This window comes from Scyliorhinus canicula, chromosome 20 (genome assembly GCF_902713615.1).
Source record: "Scyliorhinus canicula chromosome 20, sScyCan1.1, whole genome shotgun sequence".
Lineage (NCBI taxonomy): Eukaryota > Metazoa > Chordata > Chondrichthyes > Carcharhiniformes > Scyliorhinidae > Scyliorhinus > Scyliorhinus canicula.
The window spans coordinates 83,986,686-84,010,106 of record NC_052165.1 but is presented as its reverse complement, the minus strand read 5'-3'; the positions used below and the strand labels follow the sequence as shown (position 1 = coordinate 84,010,106).

At 48.8% G+C, this 23,421-nt stretch overlaps 1 protein-coding gene and 1 pseudogene across 3 annotated transcripts in view; both read left to right on the top strand.

Moving 5' to 3' along the window:
• The window catches only part of LOC119955298 (lysine-specific demethylase 7B-like), a 316,061-nt gene that overhangs the window by 253,292 nt on the left and 39,348 nt on the right, over positions 1 to 23,421 (top strand). For all 3 annotated transcript variants that reach the window (XM_038781379.1, XM_038781377.1, XM_038781378.1), the window contains one exon: positions 8,839 to 9,044. In XM_038781379.1, the coding sequence (XP_038637307.1) occupies positions 8,839 to 9,044 (206 nt within the window). The remainder of the gene's footprint in view (positions 1 to 8,838; positions 9,045 to 23,421) is intronic.
• LOC119955362 lies at positions 16,616 to 16,733 on the top strand (annotated as a pseudogene).

Below are 23,421 nucleotides of genomic sequence, written 5' to 3'. Positions count from 1 at the left end.
CCCTCCCACTTCGTTTTCAGCTCCTCTACTGACGCCTCTTCCACCTCCTGCATAAGGTTGTAGATATCAGATATCTTCCCCTCCCCGACCCAGACCCCCGAGAGTACCCTGTCACTCACCCCCTTCGCGGGGAGCGCAGGGAATCCCTCCACCTGCCGTCTAGCAAATGCCTTTACCTGCAGATATCTAAACATGTTTCCCGGCGGGAGCCCAAATTTCTCCTCCAACTCCCCCAGGCTCGCAAACCTTCCGTCGATAAACAGGTCCCTCAGCTGTCTAATGCCCGCTCTATACCATCCCCGAAATCCCCCATCCATGTTCCCCGGGACGAACCTATGGTTCCCCCTTAACGGAGCCTCCATCGAGCCCCCCACTTCTCCCCTATGTCGCCTCCACTGCCCCCAAATCTTGAGGGTAGCCGCCACCACCGGACTCGTGGTATACCTCGTGGGAGGGAGCGGCCATGGCGCCGTTACCAGGGCCCCCAGGCTTGTACCCCCACAGGACGCTCTCTCCATCCGTTTCCATGCTGCCCCCTCCCCCTCCATCACCCACTTACGCACCATCGACACGTTGGCCGCCCAGTAGTACCCCGAGAGGTTGGGCAACGCCAGCCCCCCCCCCATCCCTACTCCGCTCCAAGAAGACCCTCTTCACCCTCGGGGTGCCATGCGCCCAAACAAATCCCATGATGCTGCTGGTCACCCTTTTTAAAAAGGCCCTAGGGATAAAGATGGGCAAGCACCGGAAGAGGAACAAGAACCTCGCGAGAACCGTCATTTTGACGGATTGCACTCTGCCCGCCAGCGATAGCGGCACCATGTCCCACCTTTTAAATTCCTCCTCCATCTGTTCCACTAGTCTGGTGAAGTTAAGCTTATGAAGAGCCCCCCAACTCCTGGCCACCTGGACCCCCAGGTACCTGAAACTCTTCACTGCCCTCCTGAAGGGGAGCCTCCCAATTCCCTCCTCCTGATCTCCCGGGTGCACTACAAATACCTCGCTCTTTCCTAAGTTCAGCTTATAGCCCGAGAAGCCCCCAAATTCCGCTAACAGTTCCATCACCCCCGGCATTCCCCCCTCTGGGTCCGCCACATATAACAGCAGGTCGTCCGCATACAGCGATACCCGGTGCTCCCCCCCCCCCCCCCCCCCCCCCCCCCCCCCCCCCCCCGCACCAGACCCCTCCACTTCCCTGACTCCCTCAACGCCATGGCCAGCGGTTCAATCGCCAGTGCAAAGAGCAGGGGGGACAGGGGACACCCCTGCCTGGTCCCACGATAAAGCCTAAAATACTCCGACCTCCTTCCATTTGTGACTGCACTCGCCATTGGCGCCGCGTAAAGCAGCCTCACCCATTTGATGAATCCCTCCCCAAATCCAAACCTCTCCAGCACCTCCCATAGGTACCCCCACTCAACTCTATCAAACGCCTTCTCTGCATCCAGCGCCACCACTATCTCCGCCTCCCCCTCCACTGCCGGCATCATGATAACATTGAGCAGTCTCCGCACATTCGTGTTGAGCTGCCGCCCCTTGACAAACCCTGTCTGATCTTCATGAATTACCTCTGGCACACAATCCTCTATCCTGGTAGCCAGGATCTTCGCCAGCAACTTAGCGTCTACGTTAAGGAGTGAGATAGGCCTATATGATCCGCACTGCAAGGGGTCCTTATCCCGTTTTAGGATCAAAGAGATCAGTGCCCGCGACATCGTCGGGGGCAAAGCCCCCCCCCCTCCCACGCCTCATTGAAAGTTCGCACCAGCAGGGGACCCACCAGGTCCGCATATTTTTTGTAAAATTCTGCCGGGAACCCGTCCGGCCCCGGGGCCTTACCTGACTGCATTTGCCCGATCCCCCTGACTAGCTCCTCCAACTCTATCGGCGCCCCCAGCCCCTCAACCAGCCTCTCTTGAACCCTTGGGAAACATAGCCTGTTCATGAAGCTCTCCATCCCCTCTCTCCCCCTCGGAGGTTCCGACCGGTACAATCCCTCGTAAAAGTCCCTAAAGACCCCGTTTACTTCTGTCCCCTTCTGCACTACATTTCCACCCCCATCCTTCACTCCCCCAATTTCCCTAGCCGCATCTCGCCTACAGAGCTGATGCGCCAACATCCTGCTCGCCTTCTCTCCATACTCATATACCGCGCCCTGCGCCCTCCTCCACTGTGTCTCCGCCTTTCTGGTGGTCAACAAGTCAAAATTGGCCTGCAACCTGCGCCGTTCTCCCAGCAACCCTTCCTCCGGTGCCTCCGCATATCTCCTGTCCACCTCCAGAAGCTCTCCCACCAGTCTCTCCCTCTCCTTCCTCTCCCTCCTTTCCCTGTGGGCCCGGATTGAGATCAGCTCCCCCCAGATCACTGCTTTCAGAGCCTCCCAGACCATCCCCACCTGGACCTCCCCCGTATCATTGGTATCCAGATACCCCTCAATGCTTCTCCGAACCCTCTTACACACCTCCTCCTCCGCCAGCATCCCCACATCCAGGCGCCAGAGTGGGCGCTGGTCCCGTGCCTCCCCCATCTCCAGATCAATCCAGTGCGGGGCATGGTCCGAAATCGCTATGGCCGAATACTCAGCATCCTGCACCCTCGGGATCAACCCCCTGCTCAGGACAAAAAAGTCTATCCGGGAATAAACCCTATGGACGTGAGAGAAAAAGGAATACTCCCGCGCTCTCGGTCTCCCAAACCTCCAGGGATCCACCCCTCCCATCTGGTCCATGTATCCCCTCAGCACTTTGGCCGCCGCCGGTCTCCTACCCGTCCTTGAACTGGACCGGTCCAGTGTGGGATCCAGCACTGTGTTAAAATCTCCCCCCATGATCAGGCCCCCTGCCTCCAGGTCCGGGATGCGGCCCAACAAGCGCCTCATGAAGCCAGCATCATCCCAATTTGGGGCATATACGTTCACCAGCACCACCTTCTCTCCCTGCAGCCTACCCCTCACCATGATATATCTGCCCTCCTTGTCCGACACCACCTCAGCCGCCTCAAACGCCACCCTCTTCCCCACTAGAATCGCCACCCCCCCCGGTTCTTTGCGTCCAATCCTGAATGATAAACCTGCCCCACCCACCCCTTCCTCAGACGGACCTGGTCCGCCACCTTCAGGTGGGTCTCCTGGAGCATAGCCACGTCCGCCTTCAACCCCCTTAGATGGGAGACCACCCTGGTTCTCTTAACCGGCCCGTTCAGCCCCCTCACGTTCCAGGTAATCAGCCGGATCAGAGGGCAACCCGCCCCCCTCCCCTGCCGACTAGCCATAGCTTGGCAGATGTTCGCCCCAGGCCAGCACACCCCGCTCGACCCGTTCCCCATGGCGATGGTGCCTCTCCTCTTCCACCCCCCGGCCTTCATCGGCTCCTTCCTAGTTGTTCCAGCAGCAACCCGGTAAGGTCATGTTACAGTTGTATAGGACTTTGGTTCGGCCACATTTGGAATACTGCGTGCAGTTCTGGTCGCCACATTACCAGAAGGATGTGGATGCGTTGGAGAGGGTGCAGAGGAGGTTCACCAGGATGTTGCCTGGTATGGAGGGTGCTAGCTGTGAAGAAAGGTTGAGTAGATTAGGATTGTTTTCGTTGGAAAGACGGAGGTTGAGGGGGGACCTGTTTGAGGTCTACAAAATTATGAGAGGTATGGACAGGGTGGATAGCAACAAGCTTTTCCAAGAGTGGGGGTGTCAGTTACAAGGGGTCACGATTTCAAGGTGAGAGGGGGAAAGTTTAAGGGAGATGTGCGTGGAAAGATTTTTCCGCAGAGGGTGGTGGGTGCCTGGAACGCTTTACCAGCGGAGGTGGTAGAGGCGGGCACAATAGCATCATTTAAGAAGCATCTAGACAGGTATATGAATGGGCGGGAACAGAGGGAAGTAGACCTTGGAAAATAGGAGACAGGTTTAGATAGAGGATCTGGATCGGCGCAGGCTGGGAGGGCCGAAGCTCCTGTGCTGTAATTTTCTTTGTTCTTTGTACTCCCATTTGGAAGCAAGTGGTCGTATTAGCGAGAGGCAGCACAGTTTTGTGAAGGGGAGGTTGTGTCTCACTAACTTGATAGAGGTGTACAAGATTATGAAAGGCATGGATAGAGTGAATGGGCAGGCACTCTTTTTCCCAGGGTGGAGGGGTCAGTCACCAGGGAGCATAGGTTTAAGGTCAGTGGGGCAAAGTTTAGAGGAGATGTGCATGGCATCCTTTTTATGCAGAGGGTGGTGAGTGTCTGGAACTCATTGCCAGGGGAGGTTGTGGAAGCAGATACATTAACGGCGTTCAAAAGCATCTTCACAAACACGTGGATAGGATGGATATAGAGGGATACGGCACAAGGAAGTGCTGAGAGTTTTGGCCAAGGTTGGTATCATGACCGGTACAGGCTTGGAGGGCCGAAGGGCATTGTTCTTTGTTCTTCCTCGTTCAATGTAGGACACTCTAACCCCACCAAAAACTCCCCCATGTCTGACTTATCCTCTGGCGGTTCCTACGTATGCAGTTTCTCATGGAACACCTTGAATGCCCCATTCGCCTTCTCTGGTGTGGTCACTAGCCCACCTTTTATATCCCGCACCTGAAAAATCTCCCAGGAAGCTGCCTGCCACCTCAGCTGGCCAGCCTATAAGCGACTAGCTTTTTCCCCCCATTCGTACATTGCCCACCGAGCCCGCCGCAGCTGGTGTACCACCTTATCCGTAGTCCCCAGTTTCTTCCTACTAGCCAATAGTTTTGGGGTGGGGTCCTCCGGAATTTCATCCACCAGCCACTGGCGCTGCTCCCTATCAGCCTACACCTTGTATGCAATTATCTCTCCTCACGCTCACGCCAACGCCTTCCATAACACTGAGGATGAGACTTGCCCATTTTTGTTAAACCCTACATACTCATCAGTTGCCACCTCCATCCTCACAGCAAACCCCAGATCTACTAACAGCCCTACATCTAAACTCCAGGGGCAGCACGGTGACACCGTGGTTAGCACTGCTTCCTCACAGCACCAGGGACCCGGGTTCAATTCCGGCCTCAGGTGATTGTCTGTGTGGAGTTTGCACTTTCTTCCTGTGTCTGCGTGTGTTTCCTCCGGGTGCGTCAGTTTCCCCCCTCAGTCCAAAGGATGTGCAGTTTAGGTGGATTGGCTATGCTAAATTGCCCCTTAATATCCAAAAGGTTAGGTGGGGTTACTGGACTACGGAAATAGGATTGTGAAGGGGATGTCCAGCGATGAGACCTCTTAAAACTGAATAGCTAGGATGCCATGAGAGTAGTTTTACACAAGTTAATATATTAAGGATTGAGATTAATTATAGAAATTCTATAGTTACTGGCAAATCATTATTAGCCATTAAACCTGTATTTTAAGACATAGCAGCGATTAACATGTAAGCGTTAGCTACAAGCAGTGGCCACAATACATGATGGGATTTAAGCTAGCTACGTTGCCCATGTTTTTGAGACACAGGAGATGTGTGGTCAGTAGATTAATAGTAAGCAAGTCTTATTAGTGGCCTCCAATATCCTCTGGAACAATCCATGAAGTGAAAAGGAAGCCACTTCTAATATCCTGTCCCTCTGAAACAATCCATGGAATAAAGAGGATGCCAGATCTGCCATCCTGTCCCTCATGAACAATGGATGAACAGGATGTTAGGATGATAAGTTGTTTTAACTTAAAATGAACTTAAAACCTTAAGTCCAACTGGAGTGGGCTATTGATTTTTCAAAATTGTGTAATTTTACACAAACTGTTTTTATCAGTGTTTAGTAGATAGATCTTGGCAAGCATCTAGATCTCATCTCCTGTACACGAACTCAGGCTTGGGAAAATAAAACTGTCTTATCCAGATTGTTGTTGTGTCTGTTGCTCTATGTACTGAGTTGAGCCACAGAAGAGCCCCACGTGAAAGCTGACTCAATACACAGGTCTTGAAAACGCTCGTACAGGTTGGGGCTTGGGCCGAGGTAGAGTTCTCTTTGTAAGGGGTCGGTGCAGCCTCCTTCTGCCCTGTACAGATTATGATTTGGGAGCAGACTATCATAGCTCTAGGTGGCTTGTTAGCTCTTGGCTTCGGCTGGAACGACTGATGTGCCCTCTCCGGCTTGAAGGGCGGGGCTTTGTCCCCCTCCCCAAACCATATCGGCCTTCGGCCCTCCACACACTCGGGCAACCCCACGATCTGTAAATTCAGCCACTGGTACTTGTCTTCAAGGTCCTCGAGCTTTGCTCTCAGTCCCTTATTAGCGTACTCCACCTTCAACAGCTCATTCTTGAGTCAAGCGAGCTGGTCACTGTGCCTTGATAGCGCTGCCTCCAGCTCCTTCAACATTTCAGCATGCTCCCGCACCATCTCCGATGTTTTCCAACTGCCTCCTTAATCGGGGCCACCGAGTCCTCCACCGACTCTCGAGCATTTCCCTCCCATTCTACTCGTAATGTTTGCTGAACTGCTCCTCAAATTTAATCGCCATCACTTCCACCAGCACAGCCATCGTTACTGAAGCTGCCCCACCCGGAGAGCTCACCTCTGCCATCTTTCTTCCTACAGCACTCCTCACTGAACTCGACCTTGCTGGCGGACGTTCTTCAAGTATCCCTTCCAGGGATAAACAACTGTAGCGATGAAGATAGATTGAAGACTTTGCGTTGAGAGGAGACATGATAGAGATATTCAATAACTTGAGGATTATGGACAGGGTAAATAGTGAGAAACTGTTCGCTCTCAAGAGTACATCAATAACTAGAGGCCACAGATTCAAAATAATGGGCAAAAGGAATAGAAGTGAAACTTTTTCATCCAGAGGATGGTTGGAGCCTGGAACAAGCTTCCTGAGAGGGTGGCGGAGGCAGATTCCAAATGACGTCCTTCTGTACCATAAAAAATGTGATTCTCCAGTATTCAAAAGGCAATTGGAGTGGTATCTGAAAAGAAAGAATATGCAAGAGGATGAAGCATGGGAGCGGCATTAGGTCGAATATCGTAAGCAATCTAGATATTCCAAGTCTCTTATTTCTTTTTGCAACATGAGGTGCTTTTCATCCAGGCCTGCTTTTCACTTGCAACGATGCACCTTATTATTTAACACCTTAATATTTCCTCCCTAACTATGTTTATCCCGTCCAATACTCATCAATCCTAAGTCTGCTTCTGCCTTCTGGTTTGTAAAAACAGATACAAAAGATTTGTTAAGAACCATGTCCTGGTGTTGAGTTTCCCCTTTTTGGAGTTGGCCCGGCTCTTGCCTCACCTTTTGCTCTTTATCACATAATAGTATCATAGAATTTACAGTGCAAAAGGAGGCCATTTGGCCCATCGAGTCCGCACCGGCCTCTGGAAAGAGCACCCTACCCAAGCCCACACCCCCCAACCCAAATAAGGGCAATTTATCATGGCCAATCCACCTAACTCAGGAGAATAGATAAAGTAGACAGTCAGAGACTTTTGCCCGGGTGGAACAAACCATTACAAGGGGACATAAATTTAAGGTGAATGGTGGAAGATATAGGGGGGATGTCAGAGGTAGGTTCTTTACCCAGAGAGTAGTGGGGGCATAGAATGCCTGTGGAAGTAGTTGAGTCAGAAACATTAGGGACCTTCAAGCGGCTATTGGATAGGTACATGGATTACGGTAGATTGATGGGGTGTAGATTAATTTGTTCTTAATAGAACATAGAACAGTACAGCACAGAACAGGCCCTTCGGCCCTCAATGTTGTGCCGATCCATGATCACCCTACTCAAACCTACGTATCCACCATATACCCGTAACCCAACAACCCCCCCCTTAACCTTACTTTTATTAGGACACTACGGGCAATTTAGCATGGCCAATCCACCTAACCCGCACATCTTTGGACTGTGGGAGGAAACCGGAGCACCCGGAGGAAACCCACGCACACAGGGGGAGGACGTGCAGACTCCACACAGACAGCGACCCAACCGGGAATCGAACCTGGGACCCTGGAGCTGTGAAGCATTTATGCTAACCACCATGCTACCCTGCTGCCCCTATGATACCCTGCTGCCCCTACTGCCCTGCTGCCCCAAATCTCGGACAAAAGTTCAGAACAACATAATGGACCAAAGGGCCTGTTCTGTGCTGTATTTTTCTATGTTCTAACCTGCACATTTTGAGCTGTGGGAGAAAACCGGAGCACCTGGAAAGAAGCCACGCAGACGCGTTGAGAAAGTACAAACTTTGCACAGTCAGCCAAGGTGGGAATCGAACATGGGACCCTGGAGTTGTGAAGCAACTGTGCTAACCACTGTGCTACCTGTCCCCCATTGTATTTCTGAATCTTGTTCATAAAGCCAAGGACTCATACACATTTTAACAGCCTTCTCAAGGTGTCTTACCACATTAAAGACAGGTGTATTTTTACTGCCTGTCTCTGTTCCCGCAGCTTCTTGTGCCATTTAATTTATCTTAGTTCGCCTCATTCTTCTCACCAGAAAGCACATCTTTGGACTGAATTTCCTCTTTGTGTCTGCCATTTCTTGAATCTATGTCTTGAAATCAATTATTGTCTTATTTTCAGGTTGTCCGCAAAGTTTGAAATTGAATCATGAAACAGGCTGGTTTTGACCAGAAGCTGAATGGCTTACTTCGTTCTCATCTTTCTATTCCTGGAATAATATTTTGCTGATAACTTTTGGGTTTTGGAATTTAATCCTACACCAAAGCCCTGAATTGAAGCGATTAACCCATCTGCTTCACCACGGAAATCCTTAGCAGCCAAACCATTGTTTGAGGTTCAGTCACTTTGATTGTAGAGACAGGGTTGGGGAAAGGTTGATTACCAAGAGGAAATAATACCGACATCACCAATTTTCCTTGCTACCTTTCAGGGAATGGTTACCATCTCCAAGCACAGCAGAGACCATTCAGGATATGCTATCAATGGCGGCATTGCAGTACTCAGACTTGCGCAACAACCGAAGAAAGAATAGCGACAGCATGGATAAAAGGAACCTTCCGAGGTCAAATCAAGGCATGAAAAGTACGAGGAGGGAAAAGGGGGAACTAAGCCCTTGTTCCACAGAATCAGAATATGGTGGGTATTTCACATGTTTGCACATGTACTCAGGAAGGTGGATGATAACCGAAGACAATGCTATCTTCCAGTCCTGCTACTGCCAACAGGCTTACTCATTGTTTGCACACTTTGCCGTCAGAGGACCCGTGTTGCGGAGGGGCTTTTGGCCAAGAAATCCAGATGTCCAGCAGAATTGTAGGCACAGTAGCACAGAGGGTAGCACTGTTGCTTCACAGTGGCAGGGTCCCAGGTTTGATTCCCGGCTGAAGTCACTGTCTGCGGAGTCTGCACATTATCCCCGTGTCTTGGTGGATTTGCTCCGGTTTCCTCCTACAAGTTCCGAAAGACGTGCTGTTAGGTGAATTGGACATTCTGAATTCTCCCTCTGTATACCCGAACAGGCGGCAGAGTGTGGCAACTGGGAATTTTCACAGTAGCTTCATTGCAGTGTTAATGTAAGCCTACTTGTGACAATAATAAAGATTATTATTATAACAGTTCCACTGGATGGAGAGGTCAGTGACCAGGGGGCATTGATTTAAGATAAGGACGGGCAGCAGGGTGGCACAGCTTTTACCACTGCTGCCTCCCCACTAAGGACTCTGGTTTGATCCCAGCCCCAGGTCACTGTGCGTGTGGGGGAGAAAAAAAACAAAGTACAGCACAGGAACAGGCCCTTCGGCCCTTCAAACCTGTACCAACCATGTTGCCTGTCTAACCTGAAACCTTCTACACTTTCAGGGTCTGTATCCCTCTATTCCCATCCTATTCATGTATTTGTCAAGATGCCCCATAAAAGCTGAGGAATCAATGTCTGCACTGTACCATGAATGGAAAGGTGGGCCATGGCAATGGGATAGACAAGGGGAGAGACAAAGCTGATTGGAGGGAATAGAGATGGGAAGGGGAGGTGATGGTTGAGTGAGAAGAGGAGGTACTGATCAGAAGAGGTAGAAGTTGTCAGGGAGGTATGAGAAACATTGGGAGGAACAGGGCAGAATCTTCTGCTTCCCCCAACGAGATAAGAGTGAAAAAATCTTTTCCAATGAAATTAGGTTGGAATTTTGTTGTCCAAACATTCAAGGTGGGTTAAAAGCAAATCATGTTTCCCACTGAACAATGTCAAAAATCACATTTGCATTCATAGAATTTACAGTGCAGAAGGAGGCCATTCGGCCCATCGAGTCTGCACCGGCTCTTGGAAAGAGCATCCTACCCAAGGTCAACACCTCCACCCTATCCCCATAACCCAGTAACCCCACCCAACACTAAGGGCATTTTTGGTCACTAAGGGCAATTTATCATGGCCAATCCACCTAACCTGCACATCTTTGGACTGTGGGAGGAAACCGGAGCACCCGGAGGAAACCCACACAGACACGGGGAGGATGTGCAGACTCCGCACAGACAGTGACCGAAGCCGGAATCGAACCTGGGACCCTGGAGCTGTGAAGCAATTGTGCTATCCACAATGCTACCGTGCTGCCCTTCATTGGCTTCTCGTGAATGCTTATTAAAAGGCCTACTCCCAAGAACCACATTCCCTCTCCAAATTATGTTCCTTGCCCGTGGCTAATTAAAATGTTTTGTTTTGCGACTGTGCACTTGGCGAACTTTGCTTTGCTTCATGCCTTCCTTTTACACTGCCACTGCTATGTATTGGGTGCCTGTGGCAGAAACTGTGCCAGGACCTGGCAAAGGAAGCAAGATCAGAAGAGAGGACTGGGACAGAGGCAGGGCTAGGGGACCGGGGTGGGACAGAGGGGAAGGTTGAGATGGAGGCAGGACAAAGGACCATGGGGAATAGTGCAAGGATTAAGGTAAGACAAGGGTGAGTAAGGAATAGATAGGAAGGGTAAAAAACTTTCTGGGAGCATGCATGAGAGTCTGGAATCCACATGATAGGAGGGATGTGATAGCACTGGAAAGGGTGCAGAGGAGATTTACCAGGATGTTGACTGGGCTGGAGAGTTTTACTTTTGAAGTGAGATTGGATACACTTAGATTGTTTTCCTTGGAGTGGAGGAGAATGAGGGAGGGCATCACTGCGGTGTATAAAATTGTGAGGGGCATAGATGTAGTAGGCAGGAAGAAACATTTTCACTGGAGGGGCATAGATTTAAGGTAAGGACGGGCAGCAGGGTGGCACAGCTTCTACCACTTCTGCCTCCCTATCAAGGACTCTGGTTTGATCCCAGCCCCAGGTCACTGTGCATGTGGGGGGGGGGGAAGCAAAGTACAGCACAGGAACAGGCCCTTCGGCCTTCAAACCTGTACCGATCATGCTGCCTATCTAACCTAAAACCTTTTACACTTCCAGGGTCTGTACCCCTCTATTCCCATCCTATTTATGTATTTGTCAAGGTGCTCCTTAAAAGTCACTATTGTACCTGCTTCCACTACCTCCCCGACAGTGAGTTTCAGGTACCCAGTACCCTCCGAGTAAAAAAATAAATGAATTCCCACACACATCTCCTCTAAACTTTGCCCCTCGCACCTTGCACCTGTGTTTCCTCGTAATTGACTCTTCCACTCTGGGGGGGGAAAAAGCTTCTGACTATCCACTCTGATTATTCACCTCAACTTCTCTCAGGTTGCCCCTCAACCTCCGTCGTTCCAGTGAGAACAAACCAAGTTTATTCAACCTCTCCTCATATTTTTATGCCCTTCACACCAGCAACATCCTGGGAAACTGGGGAACTCCTGAGGAGTTCTCCCAGTCAGCCAGAGAAGGCACAGCCAGGAGTGAGGCACAGCGAAGAGTGGGTTTGGGAATTTGAAGCTAGGTGGGAATTGATTTGAATTGGTATGACTGTTCATTTTTAAATTTCCGGTATTTAATTTAATCTAGAATTGTCCAGTGAAGGTTAATAAGGGGCTGCTCCACCCACTCACAACTGGTAGTGTCAAGTTAAGTGTCAGTCACCTTAAGCTACTTTGAGCTAAAAACAGGTGATGGGGGGAGGTGTGTCAACTCAGGCCAATTTAAAAGGGCAACTTGTAACTCGCTCGCAGCGAGTTCTCCCAGTCAGCCAGAGAAGACACAGCCAGAGTGAGACACAGCGAAGAGTGAGTTTGGGAATTTGAAGCTAAGTGGGAATTCAAAGCTGGGTAGGGAGGAGGTGCTTTTTATCCTTGGTAAGTAGTTTTTCTTTTTATTTGTCTATTTATTTATTTATTTTATTTTCCGGGAGCGAGCAAGAGAGAGAGAGCCAGGGAGCAGCTTGGGAACAGCTAAGTGTTAGATATTCTGCTATTCTGAGTGTTCCGGCTGGGGTGGGGGAAAGAACTGAAAAGTGGTGTCACGGGAAAGCTGTGACCGGATTACTTAATCATAATTTAGAGGGGTATCTAAGCCAGAGACCAGAGAGTACTGTATTTAGCATTTACATTTTTAGTAGAAATCTAGTGCCAGGAACCTTATAGTTAACATGAATTTTAGGTTTTTTTAAATTTATTTTTTATTTAATTTATTTATTAATTTATTAGCTGGTTAACGCAATGTCAGCCAGAGGGATACAGTGCTGTGACTGTGAGATGTGGCAGGTCCGGGAGGCTTCCAGCGTCCCAGATGGCTACATCTGCAGAAACTGCGGCTCCTCACAGACCGGTTTGGTTGGAGCAGCAATTGGATGCACTTAGGAGCATGCAGGTGGCGGAAAGCGCATAGATAGCAGTTATATAGATGTGGTCACACCCAAGGTGCAGGCAGAGAAATGGGTGACCACCAGAAGGGGCAGACAGTCAGTGCAGGAATCCTCTATAGTTGTCCCCCCATCTCGAACAGGTATACCATTTTTGATACTGTTGGGGAGAATAGCCTATCAGGGGAAAACAGCAGCAGCCAGAGTTGTGACATCACGGACGGCTCTGATGTTCAGCAGGGAGGGTCAAAGCGCAGAGAGCAATAGCCATAAGGCACTCTATATTCAGGGGCACAGATAGATGCTTCTGTGGACATGAAAGAGACTCCAGGATGGTATGTTGCCTCCCTGGTGCCAGGGTCTAGGATGTCTCAGAATGGGTAGCAGGCATCCTGAAGGGGGAGGGCAAAAAGGCAGAGGTTGTGGTACATATTGGTACTAACGACATAGGCAGGGAGGGGGATGAAGTTCTGCAGCAAGAGTTCAGGGAGCTAGGCAGAAAGTTAAAAGACAGGACCTCTGGGGTTGTAATCTTGGGATTACTCCCTGTGCCACGTGCCAGTAAGGCTAGAAAGGAAGATAGAGCAGCTAAACACGTGGCTAAACAGCTGGTGCAGGAGGGTGGGTTTCAGTTATCTGGACCACTGGGAGCTCTTCCGGGGCAGGTGTGACCTGTATAAGAAGGACGGGTTGCATTTAAACTGGAGAGGCATAAACATCCTGGCCGCGGGGTTTGCTAATGTCACACGGGAGGGTTTAAACGAGTATTACGGGCGATAGGTACCGGAGAAATAGGTCAGAAGGTGAAACAATTGAGAGAGAACTAGGGAATAGGGCCAGTATGGCTCTGAGGAAGAGCAGACAGGGAGACTGAAAACAGCGGGACTGGTGGCCTGAAGTGCATATGTTGTAGTGCAAGAAGTATAACAGATGAACTTAGAGCTTGGATTAGTACTTGGAACTATGATGTTGTTGCCATTAGAGACCTGGTTGAGAAATGGACAGGATTGGCAGCTAAACATTCCAGGATTTAGATGTTTCAGGCGGGATAGAGGGGGATGTAAAAGGGGTGGAGGGGTTGCGCTACTGATTCAGGAGACTATCACAGCTGTACTGTGGGAGGACACCTCAGAGAGCAGGAATAAGAAGGGTGCAGTCACAGTGTTGGGGGTTTACTACAGGCCTCCCAACAGCCAGCGGGAAATAGAGGAGCAGATAGGTAGACAGATTTTGGAAAGTAGTAAAAGCAACAGGGTTGTTGTGATGGGAGACTTCAACATCCCCAATATTCACTTAGTGCTAGCAGCATGGATGGGGTAGAGTTTGGAAGGAGCATCCAGGAAGGCTATATACAAAAATAAAACAATATGTAGATCGTCCAATTGGGGACTGGACCTGGTATTGTGGAATGAGCCCTGCCAGGTGGTAGAAGTGTCAGTCGTGGAGCATTTCGGGAACAGTGACCACAATTCATTAAGTTTTAAAGTGCTGGTGGACAAGGATGAGTGATCCTAGGGTGAATGTGCTAAATTGGTGGAAGGCTAATTATAACAATATTTGCGGGAACTGAAGAACCTAGATTGGGGACGGATGTTTAAGGATAAATCAACATCTGACATGTTGGATGTCAGTTGAAAGGAATTCAGGACCAGCATGTTCCTGTGAGGAAGAAGGATAAATATGGCAAATTTCGGGAACCTTGGATAACGAGAGATATCGTAGGCCTCGTCAAAAAGAAAAAGGAGGCATTTGTCAGGGCTAGAAGGCTGGGAACAGACGAAGCCCATGTGGAATATAAGGAAAGTAGGAAGGAACTTAAGCAAGGAGTCAGGAGGGCTAAAGGGGTTACGAAAAGTCATTGGCAAATAGGGTTGAGGAAAATACCAAGACGTTTTACACGTATATAAAAAGCAAGAGGGTGGCTAGGAAAAGGGTTGCCCACTGAAGGACAGTGGGGGGGGGGGGGGGGGGGGGGAATCTGTGTAGAGCCAGAGGAAATGGGGTGAGGTACTAAATGAATATTTTGCATCAGTAGTCACCAAAGAGAAGGAATTGGTGGATGTTGAGTCTGGAGAAGGGTGTGTAGATAGCCTGGGTCACATTGAGATCCAAAAAGACGAGACGTTGGGCGTCTTGTAGAATATTAAGGTGGATAAGTCCCCAAGGCCTGATGGGATCTACCCCAGAATACTGAAAGAGGCAAGAGAGGAAATTGCTGAGGCCTTGACAGAAATCTTTGGATCCTCACTGTGTTCAGGTGATGTCCCGGAGGACTGGAGAATAGCCAATGTTGTTCCTTTGTTTAAGAAGAGTAGCAAGGATAATCCACGGGACTACAGACCGATGAGCCTTTTCGTCAGTAGTAGGGAAATTACTGGAGAGAACTCTTCAAGACAGGATCTACTCCCTCTACAAGAGGTAGCGAGGTTTTGTGAAGGGGAGGTTGTGTCTCACTGACTTGATAGAGTTTTTCGAGGAGGTCACATCGATGATTGATGCAGGATCGGCAGTGGATGTTGTTTATATGGACTTCAGTAAGGCTTTTGACAAGGTCCCTCATGGCAGACTGGTACAAAGGGTGAAATCACACGGGATCAGAGGTGAGCTGGCAAGATGGATACAGTACTGGCTGGGTCATAGAAGGCAGAGAGTAGCAATGGAAGGGTGCTTTTCTGATTGGAGAACTGTGACTCGTGGTGTTCCGCAGGGATCAGTGCTGGGACTTTTGCTGTTTCTAGTATAAAGAAATTATTTGGAGGAAAATGTAACTGGTCTGATTAGTAAGTTTGCGGACGGCACAAAGGTTGGTGGAATTACGGATAACGATGAGGACTGTCAGAAGGTACAACAGGATTTGGATCGTTTGGAGACACGGGCGGAGCGATGGGAGATGGAGTTTAATCCGGACAAATGTAAGGTAATGCTGTTTGGAAGGTCTTATGCAGGTAGGGAATATACAGTGAATGGTAGAACCCTCAAGAGCATTGACAGTCAGAGAGATCTAGGTGTACAGGTCCACAGGTCACTGAAAGGGACAACACGGGTGGAGATGGCAGTCAAGAAGGCATACGGCATGCTTGCCTTCATTGACCGGCATTGAGTATAAAAATTTACAAGTCATATTGCAGCTGTATAGAACCTTAGTTAGGCCACACTTGGAGTATAGTGTTCAATTCTGGTCGCCACACTTACAGAAGGATGTGGAGGCTTTAGAGATGGTGCAGAAGAGATTTACCAGTATATTGCCTGGTATGGAGGGCATTAGCTATGATGTGAGGTTGAATAAACACGGTTTGTTCTCACTGGAACAACGGAGGTTGAGGAGCGACCTGATAGAGGTCTACTAAATTATGAGGGGCATTGACAGAGAGGGTAGTCAGACTTTTTCCCAAGGTAGAGGGATCAATTACTAGGGGGCATAAGTTTAAGGTGCAAGGGGCAAGGTTTAGAGGAGAACTATGAAACAAGTTTTTTTACACAACAGAGTAGTGGGTGCCTGGACCTCACTGCCAGAGGAGGTGGTGGAAGCAGGGGCGATAGTGATGTTTAAGGGGCATCTTGACAAATACATTAATAGGATGAGAATAGAGAGATACGGACCTCGGACGTGTAGAAGATTTTAGTTTAGATGAGCAGCATGGTTGGCGTAGGCTTGGAGGGCCGAAGCTGTACTTTTCTTTGTTCTCTTTGAAACCTCTTCTGTACCCTCTCCAAAGGCTCCACCTCCTTCTCGTACTCTTGAAAGGGAACAATATTCCAAGTGTGGCCTAACTAAGGTTCTTTACAGTTGCAGCATGACTTGCCAATTTTTATACTCAATGCCTCGGCCGATGAAGGCAACCATGCCTTCTTGACTACCTTCTCCACCTGCTTTGCCACTTTCAGTGACCTATAGATCTGTACACTGGGATCCCTGTGCCTATTAATACTCTTAAGGGTTCTGCCATCGCTTCTCGGCCTTTTGGCTGAGATCAAGGGTAGTATCTGCTCTGCCTTTTGGCTCAGTTCTGGTGTGTCTCTCTTGTGGGGACCATGAATTGGATTCAATTTGAATTCAGTTGTTCAGCGGTAGCAGCGAGAGCAATAACCAGGGGGCTGTCGGGAAGGTAAGTTTCCCGTTTTTAAAACTTACCTTACAGGAGCAGTGAGAGGGAAGAGCTGAGTGGGAGCGGGCGAATTGCGCTCTGGGAAGGTGAGTGAACTGATATATTTGGGCAGCGGTTGAACCCGAGACACTACACGTGTAGTGGCACCCACTTGCTCCTCGTCTAACTAAAAAAAAGACTGTGGTGTGTTGATAGATCAGGTTTTTCTATTTCTATTTCTTTTTATCGCGTGATTGGTAACACTTTATCTTTTTTTCCCATGTTATGTTCCTCTTGCTCAATGTGGGAGCTCAGGGATGTGGCTGATGTCCCTGACTCCTTCACATGCGGGAAGTGTGTCCAGTTGCAGCTCTTGTCAGACCGCATAGAACATAGAACGATACAGCGCAGTACAGGCCCTTCGGCCCTCGATGTTGCACCGACATGGAAAAAACTAAAGGCCATCTAACCTACACTATGCCCTTATCATCCATATGCTTATCCAATAAACTTTTAAATGCCCTCAATGTTGGCGAGTTCACTACTGTTGCAGGTAGGGCATTCCACGGCCTCACCACTCTTTGCGTAAAAAAACCCACCTCTGACCTCTGTCCTATATCTATTACCCCTCAATTTAAGGCTGTGTCCCCTCGTGCTAGCCACCTCCATCCGTGGGAGAAGGCTCTCGCTGTCCACCCTATCTAACCCTCTGATCATTTTGTATGCCTCTATTAAGTCACCTCTTAACCTTTTTCTCTTTAACGAAAACAACCTCAAGTCGTTCAGCCTTTCCTCATAAGATTTTCCCTCCATACCAGGCAACATCCTGGTAAATCTCCTCTGCACCCGTTCCAAAGCTTCCACGTCCTTCCTATAATGAGGCGACCAGAACTGTACGCAATACTCCAAATGCGGCCGTACTAGAGTTTTGTACTACTGCAACATGACCTCATGGCTCCGGAACTCAATCCCTCTACCAATAAAGGCCAACACACCAGAGGCCTTCTTCACAACCCTATCAACCTGGGTGGCAACTTTCAGGGATCTATGTACATGGACACCGAGATCCCTCTGCTCATCCACACTACCAAGAATTTTACCATTAGCCAAATATTCCGCATTCCTGTTCTTCTTTCCAAAGTGAATCACCTCACACTTCTCCACATTAAACTCCATTTGCCACCTCTCAGCCCAGCTCTGCAGCTTATCTATGTCCCACTGTAACCTGCAACATCCTTCCACACTGTCTACAACTCCACCGACTTTAGTGTTGTCTGCAAATTTACTCACCCATCCTTCTGCGCCCTCCTCTAGGTCATTTATAAAAATGACAAACAGCAACGGCCCCAGAACAGATCCTTGTGGTATGCCACTCGTAACTGAACTCCATTCTGAACATTTCCCATCAACCACCACTCTCTGTCTTCTTTCAACTAGCCAATTTCTGATCCACATCTCTAAATCACCCTCAATCCCCAGCCTCCGTATTTTCTGCAATAGCCGACCGTGGGGAACCTTATCAAACGCTTTACTGAAATCCATATACACCACATCAACTGCTCTACCCTCGTCTACCTGTTCAGTCACCTTCTCAAAGAACTCGATAAGGTTTGTGAGACATGACCTACCCTTCACAAAACCATGCTGACTATCCCTAATCATATTATTCCTATCTAGATGATTATAAATCGTATCTTTTATAATCCTCTCCAAGACTTTACCCACCACAGACGTTAGGCTCACCGGCCTATAGTTACCGGGGTTATTTCTATTCCCCTTCTTGAACAAAGGGACCACATTTGCTATCCTCCAGTCCTCTGGCACTATTCCTGTAGCCAATGATGACCTAAAAATCAAAGCCAAAGGCTCAGCAACCTCTTCCCTGGCTTCCCAGAGAATCCTAGGATAAATCCCATCAGGCCCCGGGGACTTATCTATTTTCACCTTGTCCAGAATTGCCAACACTTCTTCCCTACACACCTCAATGCCATCTATTCTAATATCCTGGGTCTCAGCATTCTCCTCCACAATATTATCTTTTTCCTGAGTGAATACTGACGAAAAGTATTCATTTAGTATCTCGCTTATCTCCTCAGCCTCCACACACAACTTCCCACCAATGTCCTTGACTGGCCCTACTCTTACCCTAGTCATTCTTTTATTCCTGACATACCTATAGAAATCTTTTGGGTTTTCCTTGATCCTACCTGCCAAAGACTTCTCATGTCCCCTCCTTGCTCGTCTTAGCTCTCTCTTTAGATCCTTCCTCGCTTCCCTGTAACTATCAAGCGCCCCAACTGAAACTTCACGCCTCATCTTCACATAGGCCTCCTTTTTCCTCTTAACAAGAGAGTCCACTTCTTTGGTAAACCACGGTTCCCTCGCTCTACCCTTTCCTCCCTGTCTGACTGGTACGTACTGATCAAGAACACGCAATAGCTGTTCCTTGAACAAGCTCCACATATCCAGTGTGCCCAACCCTTGCAGCCTACTTCTCCAACCTACACATCCTAAGTCATGTCTAATGGCATCATAATTGCCCTTCCCCCAGCTATAACTCTTGCCCTGCGGGGTATACTTATCCCTTTCCATCACTAATGTAAAGGTCACTGAATTGTGGTCACTGTCTCCAAAGTATTTCACCTACCTCCAGATCTAACACCTGGCCTGGTTCATTACCCAAAACCAAATCCAATGTGGCCTCACCTCTTGTTGGCCTGTCAACATATTGTGTCAGAAAACCCTCCTACACACATTGTACAAAGAACGACCCATCCAATGTACTCGAACTATATATTTTCCAGTCAATATTAGGAAAGTTAAAGTCTCCCATAACATCTACCCTGTTACTTTCGCTCTTTTCCAGAATCATTTTCGCCATCCTTTCCTCTACATCTCTAGAACTATTAGGTGGCCTATAGAAAACTCCCAACAGGGTGACCTCTCCTTTCCTGTTTCTAACCTCAGCCCATACTACCTCGGAAGAAGAGTCCCCATCTTGCATCCTTTCTGCCACCGTAATACTGTCCTTGACTAGCAGCGCCTCACCTCCCCCTCTTTTGCCCCCTTCTCTGACCTTACTAAAACACCTAAACCCCGGAACCTGCAACAACCATTCCTGTCCCTGCTCTATCCATGTCTCTGAAATGGCCACAACATCGAAGTCCCAGGTACCAACCCATGCTGCCAGTTCCCCTACCTTATTTCGTATACTCCTGGCATTGAAATAGACACACTTCAAACCACCGACCTGAACACTGGCGCCCTCCTGCGAAGTCAAATCTGTGCTCCTGACCTCTCTACTCTCAATCTCCCGTACCCCAAAACTACAATCCAGGTTTCCATGCCCCTGCTGAATTAGTTTAAACCCCCCCAAAGAGTACTAACAAATCTCCCCCCCAGGATATTGGTGCCCCTTAGGTTCAGATGTAGACCATCCTGTCTATAGAGGTCCCACCTTCCCCAGAAAGAGCCCCAGTTATCCAGAAATCTGAATCCCTCCCGCCTGCACCATCCCTGTAGCCACGTGTTTAATTGCTCTCTCTCCCTATTCCTCATCTCACTATCACGTGGCATAGGCAACAACCCAGAGATAACAACTCTGTTTGTTCTCACTCTGAGCTTCCATCCTAGCTCCCTACATCCTTGTCCCTTTTCCTACCTATGTCGTTAGTGCCAATGTGAACTACGACTTGGGGCTGCTCCCCTTCCCCCTTAAGGACCCGAAAAACACGATCCGAGACATCACTTACCTTGCACCTGGGAGGCAACATACCAAACGTGAGTCTCTCTCGCTCCCACAAAATCTCCTATCTGTGCCCCTGACTATTGAGTCCCCAATTACTAATGCTCTGCTCCTCTCCCCCCTTCCCTTCTGAGCAAAGGGCAGCACGGTAGCATGGTGGTTAGCATAAATGCTTCACAGCTCCAGGGTCCCAGGTTCAGTTCCCGGCTGGGTCACTGTCTGTGCGGAGTCTGCACATCCTCCCCGTGTGTGCGTGGGTTTCCTCCGGGTGCTTCGATTTCCTCCCACAGTCCAAAGATGTGCGGGTTAGGTGGATTGGCCATGCTAAATGGCCGTAGTGTCCTAAAAAGTAAGGTTAAGGGGGGGGTTGTTGGGTTACGGGTATAGGGTGGATATGTGGGTTTGAGTAGGGTGATCATTGCTCGGCACAACATCGAGGGCCGAAGGGCCTATTCTGTGCTGTACTGTTCTGTGTTCTATTTTCTTTTATCCTGTGTCCCTCTGAGCACCCGCTGCTTTATGGGCTCTCTCTCTCTGGAGCTGCGGACGGACTCACTTTGGAGCATCCGCAATGCTGAGGAGGTCGTGGATCACACGTTTCGCGAATTGGTCCCCTGCGGTCATCTCCCTCCAAAACAGGTATACTGTTTTGGATACTGTTGGGGGAGATGGCTCACCAGGGGAAGGCAGCAGTAGCCAGGTTCATGGCACTGTGGCCGGCTCTGCTGTACAGAAAGGCGGGAAAAAGAGTGGAAGGGCTCTAGTCATTGGGATTCAATTGTAAGGCGAGTAGATAGGCAGATCTGTGGTCAAAAACAAAACTCCGGAATGGTATGTTGCCTCCGAGATGCACGGGTCAGGGATGTCTCAGATTGGCTGCAGAACATTCTGAAGGGGGAAGGTGAACAGCCAGTTGTCGTGGTGCATATGGGCACCAATGATATAGGTAAAAAATGAGATGAAGTCTTAAAAGCAGAATTTAGGGAGTTAGGAGCCAAGTTTAAAAAGTTGGACCTCCGAGGTAGTAATCTCAGGATTGCTACCAGTGCCACATGGTAGTCAGAGTAGAAATGAAAGAATAGGCAGGATGAATGTGTGGCTTGAGAGATGGTGCAGGAGGGAGGAGTTCAGATTTTTAGGACATTGGGACCGGTTCTGGGGGAGGTGGGACTACTACAAATTGGACGGTCTACACCTGGGCCGGACTGGAACCAATGTACTTGGGGGTGCTTTTGCTAACGCTGTTGGGGAGGGTTTAAACTAATGTGGCGGGGGATGGGAATCAAATGAGGAGGTTAGTGGACAGTAAGGAGGTAGTAACTAAAGCCTGTAAGGAACTAGATCATGAAGTCAGCGTGACGAAGGGGAAGAGTAGGCAGGGAGCAGATTATGAACGCAAAGGGACTGTTGGTCTGAAGTTTTACTGCAAGAAGTGTAGTAGGCAAGGCAGATGAACTTGGGGCTTAGATTAGTACCTGGGAGTATGATGTTATTGCTATTACTGAGACTTGGTTGAGGGAAGGGTATGATTGGCAACTAAATATCCCAGGATATTGATGCTTCAGGTGGGATAGAGAGGGAGGTAAAAGGGGTGGAGGAGTTGCATTACTGGTCAGAGAGGATATCACAGCTGTGCTGAAGGAGGGCACTATGGAGGATTCGAGCCGTGAGGCAATATGAGCAGAACTCAGAAATAGGAAGGGTGCGGTAACAATGTTGGTGCTGTACTACAGACCTCCCAACAGCGAGCGTGAGATGGAGGTATAAATATGTAAACAGATTATGGAAAGATGTAGGAGCAACAGGGTGGTGGTGATAGGAGATTTTAATTTTCCCAACATTGACTGGGATACACTTAGTGTCAGAGGTCTAGATGGAGCAGAATTTGTAAGGAGCATCCAGGAGGGTTTTCTGGAGCAATATGTAAATAGTCCAACTTGGGAAGGGGCCATACTGGACCTGGTATTTGGGAATGAGGCCGGCCAGGTGGTTGAAGTTTCAGTGGGGATTACTTTGGGAATAGTGATCACAATTCCATAAGTTTTAGAATACTCATGGACAAAGATGAGCGTGGTCCTAAAGGTAGAGTACTAAATTGGGGGAAGGCCAACTATACCAAAATTCGGCAGGAGCTGGGGAAGTGGATTGGGAGCAGTTGTTTAAGGGTAAATCCACATTTGATATGTGGGAGGCTTTTAAAGAGAGGTTGATTAGAGTGCTGGACAGACATGTCCCTGTGAAAATGAGGGATAGAAATGGCAAGATTAGGGAACCATGGATGACAGGTGAAATTGTGAGACTAGCTAAGGAAAAAGGCGACTGAAGACAGACGAAGCTTTGGAAGAATATCGGGAATATAGGACCAATCTGAAATGAGGAATCAAGAGGGCTAAAAGGAGTCATGGAATATCTTTGGCAAACAGGGTTAAGGAGCAAGAGAGTAACTAGAGAAAGGGTTGGCCCACTCCAGGACAAAGGAGGAAAGTTATTCGTGGAATCAGAGAAAATGGATGAGATTCTTAACAAGTACTTTGCATCGGTATTCACCGAGGAGAGGGACATGACGGATGTGGAGGTTGATAAATGAAAAATGATAGATGTTTAGGGATAGATGTTTTATTATTCTAGGTCAAGTCGGCATAAGGAAGGTATGTGTTGGGTATTCTAAAAGGCATTAAGGTGGACTAGTTCCCAAGTCTGGATGGGATCTATCCTAGGTTACTGAGTGAAGTGAGAGAGGAAATAGCTGGGGCCTTAACAGATATCTTTGCAGCATCCTTGAACATGGGTGAGGTACCGGAGGACTGGAGAATTGCTAATGTTGTCCCCTTGTTTAAGAAGGGTAGCAGGGATAATCCAGGTAATTATATACCGGTGAACCTGACGTCAGTGGTAGGGATGCTGCTGGAGAAGATACTGAG